Source organism: Eutrigla gurnardus, assembly GCF_963514095.1.
Source record: "Eutrigla gurnardus genome assembly, chromosome: 5".
Classification (NCBI taxonomy): domain Eukaryota; kingdom Metazoa; phylum Chordata; class Actinopteri; order Perciformes; family Triglidae; genus Eutrigla; species Eutrigla gurnardus.
Genome location: NC_139919.1, coordinates 1,469,040 through 1,484,570, shown reverse-complemented (window position 1 = coordinate 1,484,570; position 15,531 = coordinate 1,469,040). Strand labels below are relative to the sequence as shown.

General features: G+C 44.7%; 1 protein-coding gene across 1 annotated transcript; it reads left to right on the top strand.

The window, feature by feature from the left end:
* Window positions 1-150: 150 nt before the first annotated feature.
* On the top strand, window positions 151-15,157 carry igbp1 (immunoglobulin (CD79A) binding protein 1). Its single transcript, XM_084009572.1, has 3 exons — window positions 151-625; window positions 7,174-7,503; window positions 14,493-15,157. Exons 1-3 carry the CDS (start codon window positions 167-169, stop codon window positions 14,763-14,765), a joined length of 1,062 nt encoding a protein of 353 aa, XP_083865698.1. The 5' UTR covers window positions 151-166; the 3' UTR covers window positions 14,766-15,157.
* The last annotated feature ends 374 nt before the right edge of the window (window positions 15,158-15,531 follow it).

Sequence of the window (15,531 nt, the reverse complement as noted above, 5' to 3'; positions counted from 1 at the left end):
TAGAATGGAACAACGCTCATGCAGCCGAGAACGTTTCAAACTGTAGTTTGAATGACCCTCCTCCACGTAGTGTTGTTTTACTGTTTGAACGGAGGGGGCAGTATTGGTCCGTGAAGCATCGTGCGGCTATCAACAGACGAAGAAGACGTAAGCAACCTCAGACAAGATGGCGGAATGTGAACAAGTGAGCGACGTTTCAGCTCCGGAGCCGTATAAGTTATCGGACTTGCTGGAACGTGGGTGGAAGATACACGACGAGGTGGACGTTACCACCGAGCCGCTCGGCTCGAGCAGCATCCAGGTCCGAGTTAAACGCGGTATCAGTATGTTGGAAGAAGCGTCTAGAATGGTGGCTCAGCTCGACCTGTTCAGCCGCAACGAAGAGCTGGAGGAGGTCGCTACGGCGGACCTGAAGTACCTGCTGCTGCCCGCCTTGTTAGCAGGGCTGACCATGAAGCAGACCGGGCGAGACAAGCGGCTGGAGACGGTCCAGACAGCCCGGGTCTACTTCCTGGACTTCCTGAAGAGATGTAAGGAGTACAACATAGCCCAGCATGAAGTGCCACATACGACGAATGAAAACACAAGTCCTGATGAAACGTCGGAACACGGACCCACCGCCAAGGTAACGTCCCGCTGCGTAAACCCGATAACAACTCTGCTCCAGCAGCTGGCTTCGGAACTGAAGTGGGGTGTGTTCGGATGGGAGCTACTAGCACCGACCAGGCCTTCAACAGAACTGTGTTGCGACATGGATCATCAGGGTTCCGTTCTCTACTTAGTCTCTTTCCGCGTGTTCCGATGTTGTCGTCACTAGAGCGAGAGCTGCTCGTGTTTTCTCATTCTCACATCATGGCAGCGGGATAAGATGCCGAGCAGCGAGAATGACGTCACATGACATAGCCTACGTCAGAGAATAATATAGGGTCATTCTGTGTCATTTCATCAAATTTCTGAAAATCTTCCCACCTGACCATCACAGAATTTCTTGAAAAAATCTAGTACGAAGATAGTCTTGTTAAAAGGACAAATCCAAAATATTAGGTCTCTACTGTCAATACTTTTCTCATGAAACATCATTGAATGAAGGGTAGTTTAGACGGTTTTTGGCATCATACTCTGAAAAGCCATTTTTAAACAGCAATATCTTGAAAACTATCTCACCTGTGGCCTTCAAAATTTTTCTAGTGTATGTCTGTTACTATTAGCCTCCAGACATGACATGTCAGGGGTGTAGCTCAATGATAACCTAGTAGGGATGCAAATTATCGAGTAATTCATTAATCTATAGTTTTTTCATCTTATCGATCGATGATCGATTAATTGATTAGGGGCAATTCTTCTGAGAAGCTGAATTTCCCTCTGAATAGGTTATATCTACTGTATACTTAACATAAAATGCTATCTTCCTTATGATATAAAGAAAAATGCAAATCATATTTTAATGCATCAATTTGGGGAATTTTGAGAACCAAAATATGACATATCGTTTCCTGACCAATTTCTTACAAACTGCTGGTTCTGATCCAAATGTTGACATACTAAATGGGGTTGAGGAGTTTAAGCATTCAAGAAAAGATGAAAACAAAAATGACTAAAACACAGTGCTGAGCCTTTATACTATTAGTTTATTATGACTATTATTATTAATAATATTTTTAATGTAAGTGGGTGACTATTCCTCAGCCTTCCTTGGTGTTTTGGTTTAGACTGAAGCCTCGTTCACATACGTCGCCACTCGCCCATCTCTGAGTGACAACTGTCAATGAATGTGAACGTGTTCTAGCGGACTGTGGTCAGGACAGGCGATGCGATGTGGGCGGGTACGGAGAGAAAATAACTTTAACTTTCTGCGATGCGAGTGAAGTGAGTACCAAGTGAGTACCAATCAGAATGTAGAATAGACATGATTGACAGTTGACGTCAACAGAGAGATGTCGCTTGAACTCGCCGTCGGCGGCAGTGAATTTTTTTTTGCCAGCGAGTAGAATTCAGCCAGAAAGCGAGTGACGGGCGAGTAGCGACGTATGTGAACGGTGCTATACGCGCCGTCAAACTCACCAGCTGAGGGGGGGGGGGGGGGGGGGGGGTCGGCGCGGGGGACGCCTTGCCATGGCAACGGGGGAAAACCTAACGTTGACGAGGATTTCCCCTTATAATAAGCGCTGCAGAAGCGGAATCAAAATAATTTTGGGCGAACATTGAGACTATGGCGGCCTAAATTAGACTATGGCGGTGCGCCATAGGCTCGTCAATAGGCGAATTCGACTTGATGTAGCCGCCTGCAGAGCGCTGCCTAACGTGATGTATTGTGGGTTGAAAGCGATGCATGATGGCTAGAATTGTGTCCGACTTATGGTGCGTGTCCACAGGGGCGATTTTAAACGCGAGTGGACGCGCCGCTTCCCAGTATTGCACGCTTGGCAGGCTGCCACTAGAGGATGATTGACAGGCGCTCTCCTTTAAACAACCAATTTTTGCGAGCGTTCGCGAGCGTTCCCCAGGCGGGGGAATTCATTTAATTCATTTTCTTAAATTGTGCAATTAGACTGTCTGTTGCAGTTATGGCAGAGCCCACCGTTTACAAGTGTAAGTATATAAGCCACCGTATTGCCATCAAGCGCAGAATACGTCTTCGTCTCAATGAAATTAGTCCCTGCATATTTTGTGTAATTTGGAATAGGCAGTATAGCGCTACTCCAACAACGTGTGGTTGATCCATGATTGTCTGGGCTGTTAGTGAACGAGGGCAGGTGTGTTCCATTTGCCTCTTTCACTCCCCCTCCGCCCACTTTCCCTCCGCCCTCCAAGTGGCCTCCATGTGACGTCATAGCAAGGGCTGAGGGCAAGTGAGCGAGGGCGACTCAAACTGTTATTGAAACGCAGCTACAGTCTTGGTACCATCGTCACTTCCGCCCCGCCCACACACCGCCATTGGATACTCTGATTCGCTAGCACACCGCCAATCAGAGTATCCAATGGCTCAGACGTCCAACAGCCCACCTCCTCAGACTTCGCATGCTCAGTCTGATCAGACAACGTCCGCGCGGCTCCGAAAGCTTCCGACGCAGCTGTACACACCAAACATATGTGTTCCCGACCTCGTCAGAGCCTCTCCAAACGCTTCAGACGTCCAACGGTTGGGCCGGTGTGTTCCTGCCTTAAGTTCCATGCATTGTGTTGTGAGTAGACCTATTATATGTGAGGTCTGGTTAATACAAACATAGAATGATAATACAAATATACTGGAAAAAAAAGCCCTTCCACATGTTGCCTTGCGTGTGTGTGTGTGTGTGTATGTATGTAAACCAAAGAGGATATGTTATATACACATATATATATATACACATATATATATATATATATATATATATATACATATATATATATAGAGCCCGCCCCCTCAGACACCTGCAGCTCTCGTCGGCGTGATAAGTTAAGTCAAGCCAAGACCATCCCGAACAAGCCTAATGTGTGGGAAACACTGCTCGACAAGTCAGAGCCCTGCTTCGCTTGTGTTCGCGCATGTGCGTCAAGTACGTCTGGCGCCAAGCGCGCCCTCACGTGGACTGGCGGGGAATTACGGGTTCAAAACGCAATTAATTGCAATTAATTTATTTTAATCGAGTAATTTCTTATCGACAATTAATCGATAATCGATAATCGATTAATTGTTTGCATCCCTAATCTGAACTATCCCGATCGGGTCCAGGTGGACTTCAGGATGTCAGTGGTCCAGTTTGCAGCACTATTGGACCGCACATCAGAAAGAAGTCTTTAGACTGTTTGTCATACAGCATCTTGCTTTGAGTGACGAGGTGGACGAGCTTGTCTGTTGATATTTTGGGTATTTGTGGACTCTATGGTGGTCAAACAACGCTAACTGTTTTTTAAAGCTTCGAATCTGAACTACGATGCTCCGACAGCAAAAGCGGTCCCAGCAGTGGTCTGGCCGGAGACCGAATCAAACGACCGCTTCTTAAAACTACGACCGGCTCAGGTCAGGTGTAGTAGCTACCAGGTCGTGAGCTTTCGGTTTTTCTAGTGTTTGTGGCAGTTTACTAACTATCCAGCTGATATCAAGTACAGGTCATGGCATATATCAAGCTGCCACCAGTTTCACGATATTGTTTGGGGTTAGTTAGGAATCTGAACTAACTCTGAAAACATGTGCCGTCCTTTCCTCGTCATCCTCATCGATATGGAAATAAAAGTGATTCAAGTAGCTTTATGTCGGGAGAGGATTTTGATTACTTAGAAGAAGATTACGTACGTAATTACGTTTTTCCTACCAATCACATATCTAAGCAATATTCTCTGACATTTTCAACTTTTCATATTGCGGATATAATCCAGATTCTTTGCAGAGCTCTTTGAACGGGAGTTTTCTGAAATGTTTAAGGACATTTCTTTGTTGAAATAGCCGCTTATATTTACTGTTTGATATGTGAAATATGATTAAAGTGATGGTTCGGAGTGAAAGTGACCCTAGGTAATTTCCACCAAGACATCCAGCCAAATACCCCCTCGGAAGCATTTTTAGCGATGGTCAGCATTGGTCAAGATAGGGCGATCAGCCGAACGGCTTCGTAATAGCGCGATGGTACTTACAGTATATCTCGTAAATTTCCCCACTAAAGGCTGGATTATGCTTCCGCGTCGACACAACGCAAGAGGGCTTGCGGACCCCTTACGTCCTTGCGGACCCCCCTTACGTCAACGCAAGGGCCTGATGTGTGCCTCCCAAAAATCCTAGACGCGCGTCGAGGCGACGCAACAGCAACGCAACACCAACGCAGCGGCTTTGGCTGTGATTGGTCCGCTAACTACATCCGCTGGAGACCGCTATCCGGTTTCCACTCATAAACACCGCCATTTAAACTTTTAAAAGGCTACTTTTATTGTTTGCACCTCGTTTTATTGTTTGCACCTTCTCGCTTTTGCACAAAGAAATAAAACACCAAGTTCTGAAAAATTGTGGACATTTAAAGCCGGAAAGTAAACAAATACGCTATAACGAAGCTTACGATGATATACGCCAAGAGTCTCGGTCGGTCGGTCAGTCTTTACAAAAACCATAGCGCCCTTTCCCGGTGTGGCTTTGAATTGCATTTCGACACGTAAACCCAACACAGAACCATCACGGTCTCCAAGCAACTGCGTGGCCGTTGCGTTGCCGTTGCGTTATCACTACGCGGAAGCATAATCAGGCCTTAATAATGCATGGAATGTTACCAAACTTCTGCTGTAGTACACATAGGGTCTGTACTCGAGGCATTTTAAAGTTTGTAAGTACATCAGGAGTTTATTTAAAAGAACACTTGCCTGATAGCTTCTACTGCTAAAGCTACGATGTTTGCGTAGACGGCACGTCGGTGTTTACACAGCTCTTCTTCGTTGGTGTTTAATGGCAGTCGCCGTATACCCAGCTGTTTCCGTGAACGTATCCGTATACGCCGACTGCCATTAAACACCAACGAAGAAGAAGCTGTGTAAACACCGACGTGCCGTCTACGCAAACAGCGTAGCTTTAGCAGTAGAAGTTTCGCTGAATTTTTATAAACGCTTGTATTATCAGGTTAACAAGTGTTGACCTGATAATACAAGCCATTCGGCTGATAGCCCTATCTTGACCAATGCTGACCATCGCTAAAAATGCTTCAGAGGGGGTATTTGGCTGGATCTCTTGGTGGAAATGACCTAGGATGCATTTTACTCCGAACCATCACTTTAATTTTCAGCTGAAGCCACTTTCTTTTTGTGCCTGGGGGGATTACACCAATATGAAAATAAAAATCGCGAGACGCCGAGGGGGGGTCGTGAGATGATTTCCATTACTTCTGACTGAGATGTTCTTCTGTTAACATGGAAATGGAAGTACTGTGTCAAAATGAAGTTTGCACATGCCAGCAACAATGTTCACTCATACGTTCCATGGAGATGACTTTGACTGAGATGTTCTGCTTTTATCTGATAGAAAACTGATTATGTAAAATCATATCATAGTTGTCAGGCTGTTCTTCTGTGTCGTCGTTATGCCCGTGTTTGGATATACGCCTGTTAGTGTGTGTTCATCCTAGTGTTGTCACGATACCAACATGTTGGTACCGGTACTGATACCAACATGTATTTCGATACTTTTTCAAATAAAAAGAGAACGCAAAAAATGTCATTACTGACTTTATTTTAATAGAAAATCTTAGAACAATAACATATCAATCAGTAAATAAAATAAAATACCACAAAGACAAGCTTTTCTAATGCACTCAATTTTAAAATAATGCATGTATGCATTTTACAGCTCTGGCGGAAAAAAAATAAGGGACCACTTCAGATTTATTGTAAATCAGCATGGCTACATGTATGGCAAAACGTTTAAAAATCACTGTGAAATATAAATACAATAATATAATATAAAATATAATTATATAAATAAACCAGCTCGATTTTTTTTCTGCCAGAGCCACTTTTGTTAAGAGTGAAGGGGGGGTGGCGCTTGCTTTAGCACTGAATGTGGCTTTTTTTTTCAGTAAATGACCTGTCGTTCCCTGAGCTCAGTGTGTATGTCTGGGTGCCTGTTCTTTAGGTGTTTTGCTAAGTTGGAGGCGTTTCCGCCGTTAGCCATGCATGTTTTAAAACACAGTTTACACAGTGGTGCATCGGCGTTAACTGCCTCACCGTGCTAATTTGTTTTTAAGCTAAAGTACTGCCATATCGCACTTCGCGCCGCTGGTTTGTCCACAAGTTGCGGCGTGGTGACGGTTGCAGCAGCCATTCTCCTCTCTGTGCTTAAACCCCCCCCCAACTTGCTCGCCATTTCCTCCGGCTTGCTTGCTTTTTCTTTTTATCTCCCCAAGCTCCGGCTCGCTCGTTGTCCTCTCAGCTGTAGTTACAATGCGGTGACGTCACGTGGCGAGTAAGCGCGCTGCCGGCGTACCGGTCCCGTCCAAATGCAATATAGTACCGTTTTAAATGCCTCAGTACCCCGGTACCAAATTAGTACCGGTACACCGTACAACCCTAGTTCAGCACCATTATTTTGGGGGTCTCCGGTCTCCAGCAACTTTATTTTGGGGGTCGCGGGCTGATAAGTTTGGGAACCCCTGACTTAGAGCATAGTTTGGAAATGAGTGAAGTGATACTCTGAATTCTGACGTGTGGTTCTTGTTCCAGTCTGCCCCCTGCCCTTCAGACCTGGTTTCCATGGCTGCACAGAGAAACGCTAAGATCGAGCGCTACCGCCAGAGGAAGGAGCTGGAAGCAAGACTGTCAGATGTAAGGAGAGCTGTGGACAGCGGACAGTCGGATGAGGTCAACAGAGATTTTTACCTTCTGAATATCCGGAGATGGGTCACTGTGGGTCTGGAAGAAATCGAGAGCATTGACCAGGAGGTGGATATACTCAAGAAGATGGATGGTCTGAAGCACGGTGCTGTCAAGCAGCCAACTCAGCCAGCCAGGCCTCCCATGAAACCTTTCATTCTCACCAAGGACACTGTACAGGTGAGACTTTGTAGGGACTAGGGATGCACATTTTTAATTTTTTTTATGACCGAAAACCGACGCTCATTAACCGATTAATAACCGTTAACTGATAAGATTAAAATGCGCTATTGAGTGTCTGTGACCCATTCAAAAGTACCGTGGCAATTTTTTTTTCTTATGGGCTTTATTTTTAAATGTGCAAATACGCGCCTGTGCTCTAATAGCCGTCGGGGTCCGACCTCATTTGGCATAATAAACGCCGGTTCAATTAAACGCCCGGGCGATTAAGTGTTTACCATAGTCTTGCACAGAAAACAAAAGCACTTCACCGGCTCTCACCTCTTCTGTCAGTCAGCCCCTCCTCTCGCTCTCTCTCGCATGCAGGCGCGCGCACACACACACACAGACACACAAACACAGGCGCGCTAGAGATAAACAAAACTTACATACACATGAATCCACTCGGTGCTGCAACTATAGCCGGAAAAAAAACCTCTCCTTTTTTAACGAAATGTTCAGCCCTCAAAATAAAATAAATGGGCCAGGCAAACCCCAGTCCTCTCTCGCCATAGCGGATTTGTTTTCTTTTTACTGGTTTTTATTAAGAAAAAGCAGCATGTCGACATGCTCTGGGGTCAGCCTGGTGCGCAGTCTGTTTACCGTGAGACCCGCAGCGGAGAATACGCGCTCAGATGGCACCGATGTCCCGGGAATGCAGAGGTAGCGCCGGGCCAGAATGGCCAGCCTCGGGAAGCGCGTCTGTTGGATTTTCCACCACTCAAGAGGATCAGTGCAAATAACCTCATCTCCTTTTCGGTCGAAATTGTCCCACACAGAACTCCTTTTTGCGCGCTTCATTTTTGCTGTTAAGTGGGCTGGGCGGAAAGCACGTGTTGTCACGTGTTAAAAAAAAAATTAACCGTTAGTATTAATCGGTCCAAGTTCGGTTAACGGTTAAACGGTTAACCATGTGCATCCCTAGTAGGGACATCAGATTACTGCTTACACGTACATTTTTATACATTGTAACATTTTTATTGGATTACAGGAACATTAGAAATACTACTACTAATAATAATCTAAGTTCCATTAGGGATGCAACAATACAGTTAGCCCACGGTTCAATACATACCTCAGTTCTTGGGTTACAGTTTCCGATCAGTTTCGGTACACATTTTGCGCACAAGGAGAAAAAAAAATTGCTATTTATATATTCAAAAATGATTTCTTTATTTTGCTTATAAACTAAGATTTTTTTACATTCAGACACATTCAAGTGTATTATATAATATAATAAATAAATATTAGTGTTAATCTTTGCGTTAATTATTAAATATTTAACGCGTTCATTTTTTTTAACGAAATGAACGCAGCTGTGTTTTGTTTACTTCCCGTGGCGGCTGACGTAAGACCTATGACGACGTGTGCCGCAAAGCCGTTAGCCATTCATTTTTAATGGACTTCAGCCTAAGATTTTGGCTGAGGCTGCGGCATCAGCAGGGATGGGGGGGGATTGGCGATCGCCGAGCAGTTTTTTTTAATTATCCCGGTAATTTGTCTGCGTGAGAAACACGAGATGTGGCGTGTGCTGCTTTGTCCTCTGACAATGTAAACAGACTGGTCTGTCTCAGTAACGGGCTGAATGTAAAGGAGGACTAAGCTGAATTGTTGTTCTATGGAGTGAAAAGGATTTATCATTCTGATTTCACAGCAGAATATTTCCTTGATCTTTTTCCATATTTGCATGTTCTATTGTGGACCTTTTTGAAATGTTCTGTTAGTGCATATAAGAAATATGCCTTTTTCAAGCTGACAGTTAATTTTGATGGCCTTGATGGTTTCTTTGGAAATCTGTAGTTCACATGAGAGAATCTGTGCTTAAAGTAAAAAAAAGCTGCTATTTAACAATAATATTTGAATTTAAATACTTCCTTTGTGTTAATTCTACATAAATTCCATCATTTTACATTTAAATATCCATTATAACATACTTTATTCTTAAGAAGAAAGAAAGCGATTAATTGCAATTAATTACGGCAAATAGTGCGATTAATTCGTTGTTTTTTTTATCGATTTGACAGCACTAATAAATATGTAAAAATAACACTTTCAAATGCAAAAGTGCTTCTTACCCTTGAAAACTGGTATAGGATAAAAGGGGGTAAACAATTTCAAAAGTAAATTTACAAATTTTAAATAAAGTTTTAAATAAATATACCTGTAAACATAATGTCACCGATTTAAATAAAAATACCTGTATTTCAGTAGTCTATATGACTTTCATACAGGGGATGGTTTGGAGTAGGGCTGGGAATCGATCCGAATTTCCTGGATCGATCCGATTCCGATTCATAAGGTCATGATCCGATTCGATCCACGATTCGATCCGATTCGATTCGATATCGATCTATTTACAGACATAATGCAAATAAATACTGTCCCATAGACAAAACAGCTCCATGTGTTTGTGATTGTATCTGTGTACGTGTAAGAGGGACACAGAGAGAGAAGAGTCAAGAATCAAGTATTTATTTTAGACGAGAGAGAGAGAGAGAGAGAGAGGGAGAGGGAGAGGGAGAGAGAGAGGGAGAGAGAGAGAGAGAGAGAGAGAGAGAGAGAGAGAGAGAGAGAGAGAGAGAGACACAGAGAGACACACAGAGACACACAGAGAGACACACAGAGAGACACACACACACTACTTTCTCTTCGCTTGAACTCAAGTTTTGGTGGACGGTCCCTAGACCCGGACTGGCAGAGCGCAGCCGCTCAGTCCGGCTCCGCGCGTCAACACCGCCGCCGCATGAATGACGGCGCACTTGACCGACGCAGAGGAAACACTTCGCCGCTTCACGGGAGCGGAGTCAGCGGAGCCTTCATTCCAGAAGGTGATTTTAGTGGTGCCGCTTCAGCCATCTCGCTAGCTATAGCCATCTCGCTAGCTTAAGTTTCGGTTTCGTTTAGCCGGCACTCGCTTTTTATAGTGCGCCTTGCGCGTCAAAGAAAATAGTGCCTTTAGTCACCTGGAAAAGATCGATCCAAATAAAAAATATAGAAAAAAATTATACAAAATAAAAAGGCCAGCCTGTTTACTCTTACAGTCCAACAAAAATCTCTCCTGTACAAAATTACAAAAATTAAAAAAAATGCAGTGCAAAAACAAGCACTGTGCCATGCACAGTACAGACATTCCTGAGTGCTTAATACAATATAACAGTCCCAACACATAACCTGATGCAAAATGAAACTGACTCTATCTAAAAGCCCGTAGAGTACTCTATCTACACAGTGAACATTTTGATGTACAGTGAACTCATTGTCATGTTCAAGAAACCAGTCTGAGATGATTCGCGCTTTATGACATGGCGCATTATCCTGCTGGAAGTAGCCATCAGAAGATGGGTACACTGTGGTCATAAAGGGATGGACATGGTCAGCAACAATACTCAGGTAGGCTGTGGCGTTGACACAATGCTCAATTGGTACTGTAGAAGAAAATGTGTTACCTTACATTTCTTATCTGTATCCCATATAATGTTCCTTTCTCTCGGGAACATCAAATGTCCTGCTGAGCTGCATTCATTGTATGTAACCCTTGCCATGTTGATGAAAAGACCCTTTGATCTGTCCCCCTTCCTGGACCGTCTCCGAAACACCTTCATCTCACATACTTGATCAAGGCCTTCATGAATGGCCCCTGTTGTGACACTATGTAGAAAGAACCCAGCTGTTCCGAGGGAAGTCACACCTTTATGTTGTCTCAGGACGTCTCTTCCTCTTGGGAGAGACGCGTATTGAATCTATGTAAATCCACTGTTTAGACCTGCCCCTTTGGTTCTGTATATAGTTATCCCTCACCTCACATCATTTAGAATGGACTGTGTGGCAACACGACATTGTCTTTTCTCCACTGTCAGTGATTAAACATCATTTGAACCAGCCACAGAATTGGACCTGAAGAGTTTTCTTCCATCCATCCATCCATCCATTTTCTTCCGCTTATCCAGTACCGGGTCGCGGGGGCAGCTGCCTGAGCAGGGACGCCCAGACTTCCCTCTCCCCGGACACTTCCCCTAGCTCCTCCGGGAGGACCCCAAGGCGTTCCCAGGCCAGCCGGGTGACATAGTCACTCCAGCGTGTCCTGGGTCTTCCTCGGGGTCTCCTCCCGGTGGGGCATGCCTGGAACACCTCCCGAGGGAGGCGTCCAGGGGGCATCCGATGCAGATGCCCGAGCCACCTCAACTGGCTCCTCTCGATGTGGAGGAGCAGCGGCTCTACTCCGAGCTCCCCCCGTGTGACGGAGCTCCTCACCCTATCTCTAAGGGAGCGCCCCGCCACCCTGCGGAGGAAGCTCATTTCGGCCGCTTGTATCCGGGATCTTATTCTTTCGGTCATGACCCAAAGTTCATGACCATAGGTGAGGGTAGGAACGTAGATTGACCGGTAAACCGAGAGCTTCGCCTTTCGGCTTAGCTCTCTCTTTACCACGACGGACCGATACAGCGACCGCATTACTGCAGCCGCTGCACCGATCCGCCTGTCAATCTCGCGTTCCATCCTTCCCTCACTCGTGAACAAGACCCCAAGATACTTAAACTCCTCCACTTGAGGCAGGAACTCCCCCCCGTTTCTTCCACAATACTAATGGGCCCAAAGTGTGCCAAGAAAATATCCCCCACACCATTACACCACCAGCCTGAACCGTTGATGCAAGGCAGGATGGATCCATGCTTTCATGTTGTTGACGCCAAATTCTGACCCTACCCAGTGTTTCCCCTAGAATTTTTTTCAGGCCCGGTGGTACCCACCGGAAAAAAACCTAAACAGACAAGACGCGTGGGATGGTGTATTGGTGCATTTGGATTAAGTGGTACAGCAAGCAGTCTGTAATTCTGCAATTATTATATTTGCATTCAAATTTTTGTTCAACCCGAGTGTATTCAAGATCACAAGGAGAGAGTGACTTATTAAGGTGCATTTATTGCATACAGTACAAATGGAACATGCTACATTGGCACTTCAACCACACAGTGTGCATTGTTCTCTGCTGCACTTGATTTTTCTGGGTTTTATGAAGAACTTCACCAAGACCTTGTCGTAGGGGAACTTGGCCACAAGTTTTTTTATTCATTTTATTATAACAGAGTTACATACATTTGACAATGCCTGGGAAAACTAGCCTATTGTCTGTGTTATTTTCATCATTATTGCTTACCAAAAAAAAAGAGAGAGAGAGAGAATACACAAATATGATCGCATTTGTCAATCGCTGTATTTTATTTTGAAAATTGCTTTTATTTTGAAAATTGACTGGATTGTCTCGTGTTTCTTTGTGTGACTTTCTGCCAGAATTGACGCGATCGCTCGCGGCTCGCGCACAAAATACACCCGAAATAGATGCAGAAACGATTGCTACACGGCGCGTAGGATCGCGGCCCTCCGCGTCTGGTCTGAACTACACTATTGGTTAACAAGGGTGCCGAAAGGAAGCGGGCTCCGTTCCGTGGCTATTCGCGGTGCTTCGGCGGCCGGTGTGAACCATGCAACGGTCCTCGAGCAGCCCCCCTCTCCACTGCAATCTGCTCCCCTTTCTTCCGTCTCACCTGCACCTGTCTTTTTTTCTGGAGTTGCCTCCGGCGGCGCCATAGTTGGTTAGCTAACAAACCTTAAACATCCCAGAATGTATGCCCGCGCTCTCAGCAGCGGTACTCGCATCGCTAGGCACGAAGCAGGTTGACTCGCGTCATGCTGCACAGAGGCGCTCCTAATGTAAATGATTATTGATTTATGAATTAATTGATAAGTGGCTTATTTTTTGGCATATTGTTTTTATATATATATATATATATATATATATATATATATATATATATATATATATATATATATATATATTAGGGATGCAAATTATCGAGTAATTCATTAATCGATAATATATATATGTATATGTGTATATACATGTATATGTATATATATATATATACATACATACATACATACATACAAATATACATCAGGTGTTTCTGATGAAGTTACAGCTTCACTCATTAAGATTTATGGGTTATATACGTATATGTATATATATATATATATATATATATGTATATATACGTATATGTGTATATATACACATCATGACCGAAAGAATAAGATCCCGGATACAAGCGGCCGAAATGAGCTTCCTCCGCAGGGTGGCGGGGCGCTCCCTTAGAGATAGGGTGAGGAGCTCCGTCACACGGGAGGAGCTCGGAGTAGAGGCGCTGCTCCTCCACATCGAGAGGAGCCAGTTGAGGTGGCTCGGGCATCTGTATCGGATGCCCCCTGGACGCCTCCCTCGGGAGGTGTTCCAGGCATGTCCCACCGGGAGGAGACCCCGAGGAAGACCCAGGACACGCTGGAGTGACTATGTCACCCGGCTGGCCTGGGAACGCCTCGGGGTCCTCCCGGAGGAGCTGGGGGAAGTGTCCGGGGAGAGGGAAGTCTGGGCGTCCCTGCTCAGGCAGCTGCCCCCGCGACCCGGTCCCGGATAAAGCGGAAGAAAATGGATGGATGGATGGATGGATGGATATATGTATATATACGTATATGTATATATACGTATATGTATATATATATGTGTGTATATATATATATATACATATATACATATATACACGTCCACGTTGCATTAACTGTACCGTGCCGAAGCACACCTTTCAATGGTGCCGGGGCCAAGGAAGCGCACCATTCCTAAGAACGGAACGCAGCATCACACTCATCACACAAACCAGACTTTTGGATCAATCGTGCATGGGCGCCGTACGGAGGGCCTCGTGGGAGTGGCCCTCAGTTACAAAGAGTGTAAAAAGTAGAGCCCCAAGCAAAGTAGTCCTCGCCATTCGCTATTAAAACATTAGATTCCTATCAAACGTGGCAGGTTCCAATGGAGCCACCTAGTAGCAATACTGGTTTTAATATCCTTAATGTGCTGTGTAACAGTATGTGATGCAATACTATTGTTTGATCCACAGGCTCAAGTGTTCGGGGCTGGTTACCCCAGCCTTGCCACCATGACAGTCGATGACTGGTATGAACAGCAGAGGAGACGAGGAGGTCTGCCTGACCAGGGGATCCCCAGCAAGGTTGTCATGGAGCAGGACACCGATGCAAAGGAGAGGGAGGAAGAGGAGAAAGAGAAAAGGGCTGAAAATGGTGATGAGGAATCTCTGTTGAAAGCCAGAAATTGGGATGACTGGAAAGACACTCATCGCAGAGGTTATGGAAACCGCCACAACATGGGCTAAACTGACCCTGGAACAGAATGTGTTTCCAAACAGACCTGGGACTGTCTTCACTTTTATTCTCATCAGTCCAGGAAGTGGAAGGATGGTCCTCCTCATGTCTAACCCTAAAGGCTGTTCTGTATGAGAAGGCCATAAAACCAAGAAACACACCACAGCATAGCCAAACAGACCTGTTGAGTGCATTGACAGATGACATTGACGCTGGTTGACTGATGTTACTGTTGGTATTTTTCAAGGTTGGGTCCAACAATCCTCTGTGGTGTTCTTCAGTGAGTCTTAAAGTGTCTGAATTTAATTGAGCCCAGCCATGATGCCAGTGATTCTGTTTGTAGTGTCTTCCTCTCACACAGTCGCAGGAAAATAAAAACACTGAACAAACCATGTCGGAAGAAAGTCAGTGATTCTGCATGCTCGGCTGAAATTCAAACTATATATTGCTTTGCTAACGAGCCAATAGTGCAGTTTCATACTATGGTCAGAATCTGTTGAATTTGTTTAGCTATAATCATAACATACATAAATATATGTAAGCAAAGATGACCATCAAAATATTTGCATTTTACAGGAAAATAAAGAGGTATGTAGAAAAGAAATCTCAGCAATTACTGTAGAGAAATAGCCTAGATCTGTACAGAACGATTCGATAGACAGCGAGAGTTGAGAGGAGCTTATCAAATAGTAATAATTCAAAAGTTATCAAGTAATGGTCAGATAAAGAAGAATAAGATAAGACGAGGTCGAGAGTGTGGTTCTGAGTTGGTTTCTG